The 14,481-nt window shown below is 35.3% G+C and overlaps 1 protein-coding gene across 1 annotated transcript; it reads left to right on the top strand.

The window, feature by feature from the left end:
• LOC123529477 (probable methyltransferase-like protein 24) lies at positions 1-7,391 on the top strand. The gene is made up of 6 exons (XM_053522439.1): positions 1-623; positions 1,236-1,372; positions 5,160-5,285; positions 5,779-5,856; positions 6,191-6,362; positions 6,826-7,391. Exons 1-6 carry the CDS (start codon positions 444-446, stop codon positions 7,135-7,137), a joined length of 1,005 nt encoding a protein of 334 aa, XP_053378414.1. The 5' UTR covers positions 1-443; the 3' UTR covers positions 7,138-7,391.
• The last annotated feature ends 7,090 nt before the right edge of the window (positions 7,392-14,481 follow it).

The raw sequence follows: 14,481 nt of genomic DNA, 5'->3' as shown, positions 1-14,481 counted from the left end.
GTAGCATTTAAGTTAAACTGATCGATGGTTTATTACCAGTCATATCTACATGTAAATCATGCATAGTAAAGCATTGATTACAATACATAAAGGAGACACAGTCACTACCTCTTTGTGGATGAGTTATTTTGGTGAAAAACAAATTGATCTTAATGATTTTGAACGTTTAGTTGAAACTATTTCTGTCGCGGATTTAACCACATTCAAGGACGTTATTTGTGCTTACAATCCATCTTTACCTTTAAAGGGTATTTTTTTTTTATATTTCACCTTGGATATTTATACGTTAATATGGATATTTCACCTCGGATATTTACACGTTAACGAAATATGAACATTTTGTTAATATTAACAGGTGTATTTATGTATTAAGACTGTCTTAAAGGATTGATATTTATGTTATGCAAGAATAAGGTAACGTTTTATAAATAGTTAATAATAGCATGTTAAACTCAATGAATTCGGAAATGATGGACCCAAACGTCACGTTACGGATGCTATATATAACTGTGGTAGTGGTAGCTTTGTTTGTCACATGTGGTCTTATAGGGGCTCTTCATGAGCACGGGTTTCAGGATATTCAATACCCTCTCTATGATTGGAATAAGAAATTAAACGTTTATGTAAGTAAATAGTTTTATTTTCTTACCCTGATTTTCAATATTTATAGATTGTTACACAATATACATATTTAATTACAGCTGTGTAGATACATGTGTCAAATCAATATTGACTTTTCCGTGACAGATTAGTTTAAATGTAAATAACTGCGTGTGTAATTTAGGTTCGAACGTGAAAAGGGGTCAATTTCAACCACTGTAGATAGTGATTCAGACGATACTTAAACTCTGTTTTTGGTTTGTTCAGTTTAAGATGTACCACTAATAATCGGGTTGCAAAAAACCAAACTTGTTGATTTGTTGATGAAAAATACAGAATGAAGTGAGGTGTAATAAACTTTCATCTTAGTAATAGCTATATTTGTGAGGTTTTAAACTATAAAATGTTTGTATTTATATGTATATTAAGTGAACGTGATGCTTCTTTGCGTATTGAGCATTCATCAAAATTTGAAAATATTTTATCATTTTATATAAAATGTTCACAGGAACTTTACAAGTTTTTTTTTATACAAAACATGCAAAATATACACAATACTATCATCTATAATATTGTACAATGTATTGCATAAAGAAAATATAAACAAAAATGTTTACTTGCTATTTATATTACAGGAATCAAACAGACGTCGCAGAGACACAAAAGGTTCCAGTTCTAAAAAAACCAACGCCTTAGCCAAGCACTACCGCCTACCTAAGGATTCAGTTCTAGAAACTCTGTCTAATATCACATTGAGCAAAGCCTATTGGTTGTAAGTGTATTTGCCTGTACTAGACACTTTGTCTTATATATTGAGCAGAGCCTATTGGTTGTAAGTGCATTTACCTGTACTAGACACTCTGTCTGATATCACATTGAGCAGAGCCTTTTGTATGTAAGTGCATTTACCTGTACTAGACACTCTGACTTATATCACATTGAGCAGAGCCTATTGGTTGTAAGTGAATTTACCTGTACTAGACACTCTGTCTCATATCACATTGAGCAGAGCCTATTGGTTGTAAGTGTATTTACCTGTACTAGACACTCTGTCTGATATCACATTGAGCAGAGCCTATTGGTTGTAAGTGTATTTACCTGTACTAGACACTCTGTCTGATATCACATTGAGCAGAGCCTATTGATTGTAAGTGTATTTACCTGTACTAGAAACTCTGTCTGATATCACATTGAGCAGAGCCTATTGGTTGTAAGTGTATTTACCTGTACTAGACACTCTGTCTTATATCACATTGAGCAGAGCCTATCGGTTGTAAGTATATTTACCTGTACTAGACACTCTGTCTAATATCACATTGAGCAGAGCCTATCGGTTGTAAGTGTATTTACCTGTACTAGACACTCAGATTAATATCATATTGAGCAGAGCCTATCGGTTGTAAGTATATTTACCTGTACTAGACACTCTGTCTAATATCACATTGAGCAGAGCCTGATGGTTGTAAGTGTATTTACCTGTACTAGACACTCTGTCTAATATCACATTGAGCAGAGCCTATCGGTTGTAAGTGTATTTATCTGTACTAGACACTCTGTCTAATATCACATTGAGCAGAGCCTATGTATTAGACACCCTGTCTAATATCACATTGAGCAGAGCTTATCGGTTGTAAGTATATTTACCTGTACTAGACACTCTGTCTAATATCACATTGAGCAGAGCCTATTGGTTGTATGTGTATTTATCTGTAGTAGACATTCTGTCTAATATCACATTGAGCAGAGCCTATTGGTTGTATGTGTATTTATCTGTAGTAGACATTCTGTCTAATATCACATTGAGCAGAGCCTATTGGTTGTATGTGTATTTATCTGTAGTAGACATTCTGTCTAATATCACATTGAGCAGAGCCTATTGGTTGTAAGTGTATTTGCCTGTACTAGACACTTTGTCTTATACATTGAGCAGAGCCTATTGGTTGTAAGTGCATTTACTAGTACTAGACACTGTGTCTGATATCACATTGTGCAGAGCCTTTTGGTTGTAAGTGCATTTACCTGTACTAGACACTCTGTCTGATATCTCATTGAGCAGAGCCTATTGGTTGTAAGTGTATTTACCTGTACTAGAAACTCTGTCTGATATCACATTGAGCAGAGCCTATTGGTTGTAAGTGTATTTACCTGTACTAGACACTCTGTCTGATATCACATTGAGCAGAGCCTATTGATTGTAAGTGTATTTACCTGTACTAGAAACTCTGTCTGATATCACATTGAGCAGAGCCTGATGGTTGTAAGTGTATTTACCTGTACTAGACACTCTGTCTGATATCACATTGAGCAGAGCCTATCGGTTGTAAGTGTATTTACCTGTACTAGACACTCTGTCGTATATCACATTGAGCAGAGCCTGATGGTTGTAAGTGTATTTACCTGTACTAGACACTCTGTCTAATATCACATTGAGCAGAGCCTATCGGTTGTAAGTGTATTTACCTGTACTAGACACTCAGATAAATATCATATTGAGCAGAGCCTATCGGTTGTAAGTATATTTACCTGTACTAGACACTCTGTCTAATATCACATTGAGCAGGGCCTATCGGTTGTAAGTGTATTTACCTGAGCTAGACACTCTGTCTAATATCACATTGAGCAGAGCCTTTCGGTTGTAAGTGTATTTATCTGTATTAGACACTCTGTCTAATATCACATTGAGCAGAGCCTATGTACTAGACACCCTGTCTAATATCACATTGAGCAGAGCTTATCGGTTGTATGTATATTTACCTGTACTAGACACTTTGTCTAATATCACATTGAGCAGAGCCTATTGGTTGTATGTGTATTTATCTGTAGTAGACTTTCTGTCTAATATCACATTGAGCAGAGCCTATGTACTAGACACCCTGTCTAATATCACATTGAACGTAGCCTATCGGTTGTAAGTATATTTACCTGTACTAGACATTCTGTCTAATATCACATTGAGCAGAGCCTATCGGTTGTAAGTATATTTACCTGTACTAGACACCCTGTCCAATATCACATTGTTTTGTTTGTTTGTTTTGGGTTTAACGCCGTTTTTCAACAGTATTTCAGTCATGTAACGGCGGGCAGTTAACCTAACCAGTGTTCCTGGATTCTGTACCAGTACAAACCTGTTCTCCGCAAGTAACTGCCAACTTCCCCACATGAATCAGAGGTGGAGGACTAATGATTTCAGGCACAATGTCGTTTATCAAATAGTCACGGAGAACATACGCCCCGCCCGAGGATCGAACTCACGACCCCGCGATCCGTAGACCGACGCTCTACCTACTGAGCTAAGCGGGCGGGCTAATATCACATTGAGCAGGGCCTATCGATTGTAAGTGTATTTACCTGTACTAGACACTCTGTCTAATATCACATTGAGCAGGGCCTATCGGTTGTAAGTGTATTTATCTGTACTAGACACTCTGTCTGATATCACATTGAGCAGAGCCTATGTACTAGACACCCTGTCTAATATCACATTGAGCAGAGCCTATCGGTTGTAAGTATATTTACCTGTACTAGACACTCTGTCTGATATCACATTGAGCAGAGCCTGATGGTTGTAGGTGTATTTACCTGTACTAGACACTCTGTCTGATATCACATGGAGCAGATCCTGATAGTTGTAAGTGTATTTACCAGTACTAGACACTCTGTCTAATATCACATTGAGCAGAGCCTATCGGTTGTAAGTGTATTTATCTGTACTAGACACTCTGTCTAATATCACATTGAGCAGAGCCTATGTACTAGACATCCTGTCTAATATCACATTGAGCAAAGCCTATCGGTTGTAAGTATATTTACCTGTACTAGATACACTGTCTAATATCACATTGAGCAGGGTCTATCGATTGTAAGTGTATTTACCTGTACTAGACACTCTGTCTGATATCACACTGAGCAGAGCCTGATGGCTGTAGGTGTATTTACCTGTACTAGACACTCTATCTAATATCACATTGAGCAGAGCCTGATGGTTGTAAGTGTATTTACCAGTACTAGACACTCTGTCTAATATCACATTGAGCAGGGCCTATTGGTTGTAAGTGTATTTACCTGTACTCTAGACACTCTGGCTATGAGCAGAGCCTATTGGTTGTAAGTGTATTTACCTGTACTAGACACACTGTCTATAATCACGTTGAGCAGAGCCTATTGGTTGTTTGTTTTGGGTTTAACGCCGTTTTACAACAGTATTTCAGTCATGTAACGGCAGGCAGTTAACCTAACCAGTGTTCCTGGATTCTGTACCAGTACAAACCTGTTCTCCGCAAGTAACTGCCAACTTCCCCACATGAATTATCAGAGGTGGAGGACCCATGATTTCAGACACAATTTCTTTTATCAAATCATCATGGAGAACATCGCTGTCTGAAAGTAACAATGATCGTAAATGATGTTATTGTTATACCAGAGTAAAGAAGTTGTTTGAATTCTTGAACAAACGTGTACACATTTGAGTACTGCAGAAAATTTGGAACGTATTAATGAATACATCTTACAATGTACAAATTATACAAAAAGTATACATGTTCTTTTTACATTATTTGCAGCTATATAAATACAGTTCAGACAGTTTGTAGCAATGTCACAAGTATAGCCCCAGATGGAGATGGAAAGAAGATATGTGTTGACGAATTTGAAAAGTCAAGAAAACATTGTTTGGTGTATTCTATTGGGTAAGACATAAGTCAGTGTTCCAAGCAATTCAAAATTAACATGATCAGTATAGGTGTATTCAACGCTTTATTAGCAACTGCAAGGTTCCATTTACTCGGCGATATGATAGATGGTGTCCATGAAATTAATTACAAAAACACTGCTAAACTGATCAAATTTTTGCAATTAAAGTTAGCTTGGTGCTTAAAGATTATATTAACGATATTGTTTTACTGAAAAACTGTTGAAAATTCCTTTTCAAGTACGTATCAACGTATCAGTTATCGGAAGGCCGATGGTTGCGAAAACAGGTGTTTGATTATTTCTGAAATATCGTCCGGATCACCACCTAGATATTTATGCATTAAAGAAGCTGTAAATTGCATATATCCTTTCTAGTTAACGTTTTGTTGTCATTTTTATACAGGCAGTGGTGAATTTAATTGAATATCTTTTTCCACTAAAACAACACTTTTATTGATGTTATATATAATATATTATCTATATTTTCAGGGATGATTTCAACTTTGATTTCGAACTGCATATAAAAAACACATATAAGTGTGAAATTCATGTTATATATGGACCTGGGTATGTGATAAAAACACGTCATAGTTTAAGTTGGCTTTAAACTTGTGAATTTTGTTCAATTTGTATTTTGGTGTACGAAATTTTCTGTGTGTTTTTCTTTTAACATGTTTAAATCAGTATTATTTTTGTTGAGGCATTTATACTGTCTGCAAAATATTGTTTGGTACATCTGGCATCCTGCCTTAAAAACCGTTCACTTCAAGTTTCTATAGTTACCACGTGATGTAGTGCATCATTAAGCTATTTTTTCAAAATTAAATTGATTACTTTATGCAGTTACCAACAATTCCAAAGCCAACAACAGAACATTAAAGCTGTGGTTTTATATTTCCAGGGCAAATCATAAAGCTTTCAGTAAAGGCAGACATTCTGATGGGAACGATGGAAAATTTCTGAAAGGCATCCATTTTCACCATATGCAAATGTCGGGAAGAAACTTACACAATGAAGAAAAAAGACATTATAAAATGTTCATACTGATCCAAAAAGCTTTAAACCATGCAGATGTACGTATTGTTTTCATTCTTTGCAACCAAGATGCGTACTAAAATTATTTACATCGGTCCGGACAAAAATAGCGTTTTATAGTCCTTTTTGAAACTGAACCCTAGGCAAATACTTTGCTGTAATAATATTAAAATGTTTTGAATTGTGTGGATTTCTACGCACCTGCCTCAATGCAGCTCTATGATGAAAAGAATGTGACTTAGTACGATGACGTAGTGTATGCACTACAGACAAACACCATTAAATTTGCTTTGTTTTCATAATGGACATATACTACTTATTAAATTAAAACCAACAAATTAGATATCGTCCAAATAACATTGGACTATCCATATGAGATAGTCCCTATTACCTACATTGAAGACGTGTTTTCTTTTTTATGTTCTTCGTGTAAATCTGGAGAATTTACAGTACATATCTGATTATTTTTAGAACTTGAACTATCATTTTGTTTCTTTCCAGAGAATGATAGACATTGTGAAGATGGATCTTGATGGGGAGGAGTGGCACGTGCTTCCAAAATTAATTGACGCGGGACTTTTAAAACATGTGAAACAGTTGTTAATAGAAACCCATTTCGGATGGGGAGGTGTACTAAAGTCAGAAGATCTTAAAGTATTGAGACAGTTATACGAAGAAGGTTTCAGAATATCTGCATACAAATATAAAGTGACACCAGAGGCTATAGAAAGACTACCAAACTTAACAATGTGTAATGTAAATGAAATATCATTCTTTAATAACAGACTGAAGCATAAACATCGTAATTTTTAACGTTAAAAGCACTTACCCTGCTAACTTTCTATAATGAACTTGTCCATCTTTCAGTTTGAACAGTACCATTAATTGTTAAAAGGGGTGCATACCAAAAAGATACTAACTGAATGGCAAATAGTGCAGATCATGATCAGACTGTACGGATGTGCAGGCTGATCGTGATCTGACCAGTTGCACTTGTTGAACTTTTGTTTTATCTATTGTTGGATTTTTTCGAGTCTTTCAAAATAGTATAAACGAATAAGAAACTATATGTTTGTTCGGTTTATAGGTATATAGGCATAAATGAGAAAACAATAAAAATCAATAAAAGGTTCCTTAGGATGCAACAAAGCAATTTATAACAGATAAATGAAACGTGCAACACCCCATGAGCCCTCTATCACGGCTTAAGCGGAACTCTTTTATATACTTTCGTTAAATTAACAGTATAATCCCGAAAACCAGAAAATATAACAGCACCTTGGGCAATAACCATTTTCCACAGTAAAGTTAGGAAGTTGTTTCATTATAGCGAATGCTGGGCAACCCTGATAGTGTAAATTGTACATCAATAGGAAAGCTTAAAATTACCTCAGGAAGGTGTGACTTTGAACAGGTAATTTACATTCCTTTTGTGATTTTTATCTAAAAGAAAGAAATTTTAAATAGCCTTTATAAAGTGGAATTTGCTCATCTAGGGGACACTTAAAGATGTTTTACTGTGACTTAAACAACAGCGTTGTTTGTGTCGTGCATTCAGTAAGTTATGCACATTCATGTGTAGTTTGTAGTGCTGTTTAGTTTTTCAGCTTGGACATTTCGGCTTGGGTAGTTAAAATACTCCTGCTTTCATAGCTTTGGATCTGATGTAGGCCTGCTTTTTGAATTTGTCTTTTGACAATTTTTGTGATATGCAGGCTTAATAACCTCGGATCTCCTCTCTAAATCCGTTCCGTTGTTTTCTTGTTTATGGCTAGCCTGTTACTTTAACTGGATGCCATACAGCTCTTAACTTATAATTGAGGATTCCATGTACACCGTCATATGAACACATCTGTAGATGTCTCATAATTTATGTTCTTTTAACACTTGCAAACGTTGGACTTTGCTCAACCAGCGGGTAGTGGGTGTCGACAGTAGCTTGCATTTTGGCTACCGTCCATGAATAGGCTCAATCAAACCGGGCCTGCGTCGAGTAGGGCGGCCTGTTGGTTTCCACTTTTTAAAGTCTGTTTTAATTTCATGAATTTTATCTAAAAAATAAAAAAACAACATATGCCTGGATATTGAAGTGTTTGCTATTTAGACTTAAATGCTGTGACATTGTCTCCGGCTTTAAAGGTAAGAGGCAGACCCGAAATGCCACATCGGTGACCTTAAACAGTTTGTGGCGAATACGCATTGGTAGACTCTACACTCTATCTAGAAAGTTCGCACACTGCTTAGAATTCACCATGAAACCACACCTGAATGACGAGTAATTACATGTTTGCAACGTTAACCACTAGGCTCCGACTGTTCAGCTGTTTCGATATCAAGTACAGGTATTAGGTTTCAGTTATACAGGTTTGGTGATGGAAATATAGGTACGAGTTGGACTCGTACAGTACATAATTCGAGTATTCTGTCGCTACCGATTTTGCGTGCAAGAACTACGACAATGATTTTGTGATGATTTGTTTAATGCTGACCAAACTAACGAAAATTGAGAACAATTAATGACGTTTATTAATATTTGGCGGCTCGCGTTTTTCTGTGGAGGAAATGCTATTTGAATTCATATCGTGCCTGGTAGGCATTTCAAACAGAGACAGCTTTAACGTTCGTTTGTTACGAAGTTCAGAAACAATGACATATAAACTTTATGCCACATTTTGATTCATGTTCATTGTTTTTCTATCCAGATTAAAGGCTTTTAAATTACGTGAATTCACCCTTGAAGTACCCTCGAGTAATTTTCTGTATGTATAAACAGACTAATAATGCTGAGGACAAATACCAAATGTTTTGAATAGGTAAAATACTTTCCTGGTAGTTGTGTTTTTCAGTTCAAGAATTGTATTGCATTCTGTCTTAAAGACCCACCACGACCTAGTGACCTACTTTTTTTGAACTTTGTGCAAATCATTCAGACAATAGACTAGTGATATAATACAGGTATTCTACAAGATGACAAGCGGACAATTTAGGCCCTCCCTGAATTAATTAATGTGTTTTCACAACGTCATCTGCAAACTTATTCAGTCATTCTCTTTTCAGTATAGTTTTGTAAACAGAATAATAACTATTTTACACTGCAGAAACAAAGTGTGGTCTAAACTCAAATTATTACATCAAGTACTGTGCATACTACAACATTAATTCAATAATATATTTAGACATTAAACACATTGTCTTGGCCTTATATATGTCACTGTCAATTTGTAACTAGATACTTGTTATTTCTCATTTTTTTCATGCAAAGCATGTATAATTACCATCATGGAAATACAAAAGAATACAGTTATTTTGTGGCGGGTCTTTAAAACTTCAGATGAGGCCTCCTGATGTCTGATAAAAGAAAAAAAGACTTTCTAAAGTTGAAATAAATACATTCGCAAAATATAGTTCTCTAACAGGGTCGTCATGTAACGTTGTATAGGCCGAAACAAAGCTATACTTTCTAGAAATACAGTTTTTCTCTTACAGTTACACTTTATCCCACTTTCAAAGACAAAGAATAACTAGAGACATGTCTGTACCACGACATACAGAGAAAACACGCCCCAACCTTAATTCAGTATACTGATTTCAATCATCCTTTAAATATTTCAAAACGTTTATAGATAGACGATTCCTTTATTCCTTAAATTGTCCCGAAAGTATTCATATATCAGCTTCGTGCTGGCAGTTTCACTGGCGATTTCCATCTCCACTAACAATTTAACTGGCTAATTGACTGTAAAAAGTCATCTCCCTTAATAGTTTAAGTGAGTAATTGGCTTGCAGTGTGCATCTCTATATACATTTGTATTGAAAAACGAATGGCATTATTCATCTCCATCGGCACTGACGAATGATATGCAATTTTCATCCTCATGTGTCATCCATCTGCCTGAAATTTGAAATGATGTCCGGTAGGGGCTCATAGGGTCTTCCCGCACCATACAAAAGCTGGAAAGTCGCTATTTAACTAGCAACTGTGTCGGTTTGAGTTTAAATCCGCCAACAATTAGACTGGTGATGTAAATTGCAATCTTCTTGTACAACTGTGTATGGACAAATGATTAGAACTGTTAATCTCCACTGACAATTTGACTGACGGAATGACTTGCAGCGTTCATGCACGTATAATGTGAGTGGTGGTGTTCATCTCCACTGACAAATTTGAACGACGAAATGGCTTGCAGCGTTCATGCACGTATAATGTGACTGGTGGTGCTCATCTCCTATGTCAATTTGACTGACGAAATGACTTGCAGCGTTCATGCACGTATAATGTGACTGGTGGTGTTCATCTCCAATGACAATTTGACTGACGAAATGACTTGCAGCGTTCATGAACGTATAATGTGACTTGTGGTGTTCATCTCCATTGACAATTTGACTGACGGAATGACTTGCAGCGTTCATGCAGGTATAATGTGACTGAAGGTGTTCATCTCCAATGACAATTTGAATGACGAAAGGACTTGCATCGTTCACGCACGTATATAGAGAATATTAAGTTACTGTCTGATAAATTTTAATTTATTAGGCGAGTGAAGAAAATATATTAGGCGAGGCTCTGCTGAGCCTTATATTTTTCCGTAGACGAGCCTAATAAATTAAAAAAAATTCAGACAGTAATCTAATATTCTATTTATCCTACCTGTTCAGAAAACTGGGAAAAAGTCGTTGGAAAGAGCAACTGCGTGCAGACTTGACGTCATATAATTTTACGTTTGCTAGTGTAATTCAGTTTGTGGAAAATTGAAAAAATGCAATAACTTTTTTGTTTCTGGATAAAAACTTTTGATTTTACCACTTATTTTCTTAGTTAGAACATTTCCAATACAGTGATAATAGTTCCAATGAAAAATTCGGAAAAAAAATGTTTTCAAAATTTCTGGCTGTAAAACTGAAAAATGGCAATAAAATTTTTGTTTCAGGATTAAAACCTTTGATTTGACCACTCATTTTCTAAGTTCAGACATTTCCAATAAAATGGTGATGATTTAAATGCAAAATTTTGATAAAATAAGTGATTTCAAAAGTTCCCGCAAAAGTGATATCTTGACACTGACTAGATAAAGCAAAGTTTATTAGGCAGGCCGATATTGTGCTATATCTTATATGAGGGTAGGATAAAATAAAAAGCTTTGCCTCTCAATAAGCGCACGCATATGTACCTTCTTTTTCCGAGCAACAAGTGTACACAAATGAAACATACACAGATGTTTTCCAAGCAAAATAGACTTTGTGACTTAACGAACTTGCATTTTGATTTGAATAAACCATCCCTTTATGTTCCAAAAGCATGTATATGCATCTGACTTTGTGTCGAAAGCGTCCAGGCTAAATCAACTTTACGCCACAATGATCACTTAAATATTTATATCATTTTAGATAAAAATACGTACTTTCTGCTTTCGGATTTTATAACAAAACATATGTGAAAAAGTACTACAGAATGATACATTGTTCTCTTCTGTTTTCGGACAAGAAATGAATAACGTTTTTAGATATAACATATCTGTATATTTTTTCCGAACAACTGAAATAAATTATTTGTCAGTTTAACGCAAGAAACCTATTTTCAGTCTAATATTTGCTCAAAAATTGTGACCCTAAACTGTAGTAGTTGTATGACCACATTCTGCATGACGCTACATAAATGCCAAGTATAGACCTGTCTTCTGATTTCAGCAGAAGACTTTTTTCAAGAAAGTTAAGAAAAAAATATTTGCAGTGCGAGATATTAGATAGTAAACTTTCTCAAAAAGTTATATTTTCTTCCTAGCTTCAAAATAAAAACAATGGCGTTCGTTTAAAAAACAATACATAAAAACAGTGGTGTCTCTAAATGAAATTGGATGCGAAGGAATTCTGTTAGGAGGTGTAATGATGCGCGTCTGACAAATATTGACCTTATTTAAGAAATAATTTATAGCAAAAGAGTGTTTTAACACTATTTATGCACGATGAGTGGTTATACGTCGGGCGTAATAATTTCTCGAGGGCGCAGCTCGAGTGAAATTATTTGCACGACGTATTACCGCCCGAGTGTATAAATAGTGTTGAAACTCGGTTTTAAATTATTTCGATTCTAATATGGCCTTAAAAATATATAGTAGCGCTCTTTCTTGGCCGCAACAAAAACATTGACGTCACCGCACGTTGACGTGACGCCATTTTAGCGTAAGCGTGCTTTAACAGGGACAAGCATATTAGAATTGTTGATAAAAATCACTGTTTGAAATATATTATTTCAATTCTAATACAACAATAAGGATTTTTATCACCATTTTTGACGAGAGCCACTAAATATTTACCAGTTCTATGTGTTTTTCTACATGCAATGCCGGTTGACGCTATGATGTAATATTTTTTGCGCATGTATGGTAACGTAACACTTTTGCGACTTTGTTATAAATTGCGTTCATGCTTGTTTGTGTTAAAATCAAATTCACTGGTCTGAAAAATAAAACACGTTTATTTTTGTGACAACAGCCTTTTAGAATGGCAAGGCGCTAGGCGGTGTGAATGGTGATGGAAATTTCATCACAGCTTATGAAAAGATACAATCAGACCGTGACACTCTCCTTCTGCTTGATTGCTTTCTATGCTTTAATTCAGCTTTAGCCTGCTAAATTTTTAAAATGGACTGGTCCGTCATTCAATTTGGACAATACCATTTATTATTTGAAGGGGTGTTCACTGAAAATTTAGTGACTGAATAGCGTACGGTGCAGACCATGATCAGGCTGCACGTGCTCTGTTTTACACTTACAAAATCAAAACACGTGACAATTAGTAAAAGCGAAATAATGTTTACATCTGGAGAAAAGAAAGAAAGAAAGAAAAAAACCCAGAAAAAAACAGAGTTTTAAGATCACTCACTGAATGTGGTAAGCATGCACTGTTTTATCTGACGATAGATACTCGATTTTGTTAACTGAAGAGTAAATGACGTTTTACTGTCTATAAATAAACAAATAATACTATAGTAGCCGCAACTTGACCGCGATGATTGACCTTAGGCTGATTATTCATATCGATTATTTCATTATAGAAATCAAGGGTGCTTAGGGTAGCCGTGTATATTTATATGGAATTAGTTTGTATACAGTGCAGTATCAAGGATATATATTTACCTTTGATATGTTAAAACTTTCCAATACACTAATTTAAATTTACACAAATTTATATTTCCCTTTTGTCGTGCAGCTCGTGTTATACATGCACTCCTTTTCAATAATACTAATCCCCAATGATAACGCGATTCCCGCCGAAACGCGAGGACGAGTCTATTTCATGATAACTGACGAAATAATAATTCATAATGGTTACCCATTTACTTGACAATTAAATATTGGTATTTCTTTCATTTTAAATAGTTATTATGTATATGGCAACACAGCTCAGTTGGGTAAACTGCAGACAACAATTGGATATAGGCAAGTCGTTTTGTGGGTTCGAATCTTCATAAGAGTTTTTTTTTCAGATTTGTTTTTTTCTATTCGTTTTCATTTTTATTTCATTACTTTTGCTTCTTTCTTTGATGGTTTGAATTTGTATATATGTCTTTATATAATAAACTATTCTGATCTGCCATATCGGCTTTAGATACCTCTCTGTCGTATTGTCACAGAGCTCATGAAGGAAACCTAATTTTTATGCAAAAGTGAAATAAAAATTAATTCTCAATACTGAGTTTCGAACCCACACGGCAAAAGATCTGTTGACCATGGACATTATGCTTTACCACTGAGCTAATTTGTAATTTGAACAAAATCCGGAAATATTTAGATTGTAACATGCTAGAAAAATGCTGAATTCCCTATGTTCCATTTTAATCTATTTGTAGTCATGTTTGTAAATATCAAGTTATTGTTGGGGCATAGTAGGTTGTGCCTTATTATGTATTATAATACAAAGGTCAACCATCGGGGTCAAGTTGCGTCCACTTATATTCCTGCAGCTCGTTTATTCGAAAACAATTGACTCTTATAAAATCGATGTAACCACTGATTAGCGAAATTAAAGGGCAAAGTAAAATATACTATCTATAAAGCGTGCTTTTATCCGTTTCCGGCTTGTGTATTGTTTCTATATGACAGGTAATAATGTATTTCCCGTTATTTCATAGCAAACGGATTTTACGATGACACAATTCGG

The sequence above is a fragment of the Mercenaria mercenaria genome, chromosome 13 (genome assembly GCF_021730395.1).
Source record: "Mercenaria mercenaria strain notata chromosome 13, MADL_Memer_1, whole genome shotgun sequence".
NCBI lineage: Eukaryota > Metazoa > Mollusca > Bivalvia > Venerida > Veneridae > Mercenaria > Mercenaria mercenaria.
Note: the sequence above shows the minus strand (reverse complement) of the source record. Positions and strands in the feature narration are given on the sequence as shown.

What these genes read in the sequence shown, in the direction of transcription:
- LOC123529477 (XM_053522439.1), top strand. Translation starts at nt 444, where the DNA reads ATGTTAAACTCAATGAATTCGGAAATGATGGACCCAAACGTCACGTTA. An exon ending in ATAAGAAATTAAACGTTTAT is followed by an intron (nt 624 to 1,235) that starts GTAAGTAAATAG and finishes TTTATATTACAG; the next exon opens with GAATCAAACAGACGTCGCAG. An exon ending in TGTTTGGTGTATTCTATTGG is followed by an intron (nt 5,286 to 5,778) that starts GTAAGACATAAG and finishes CTATATTTTCAG; the next exon opens with GGATGATTTCAACTTTGATT.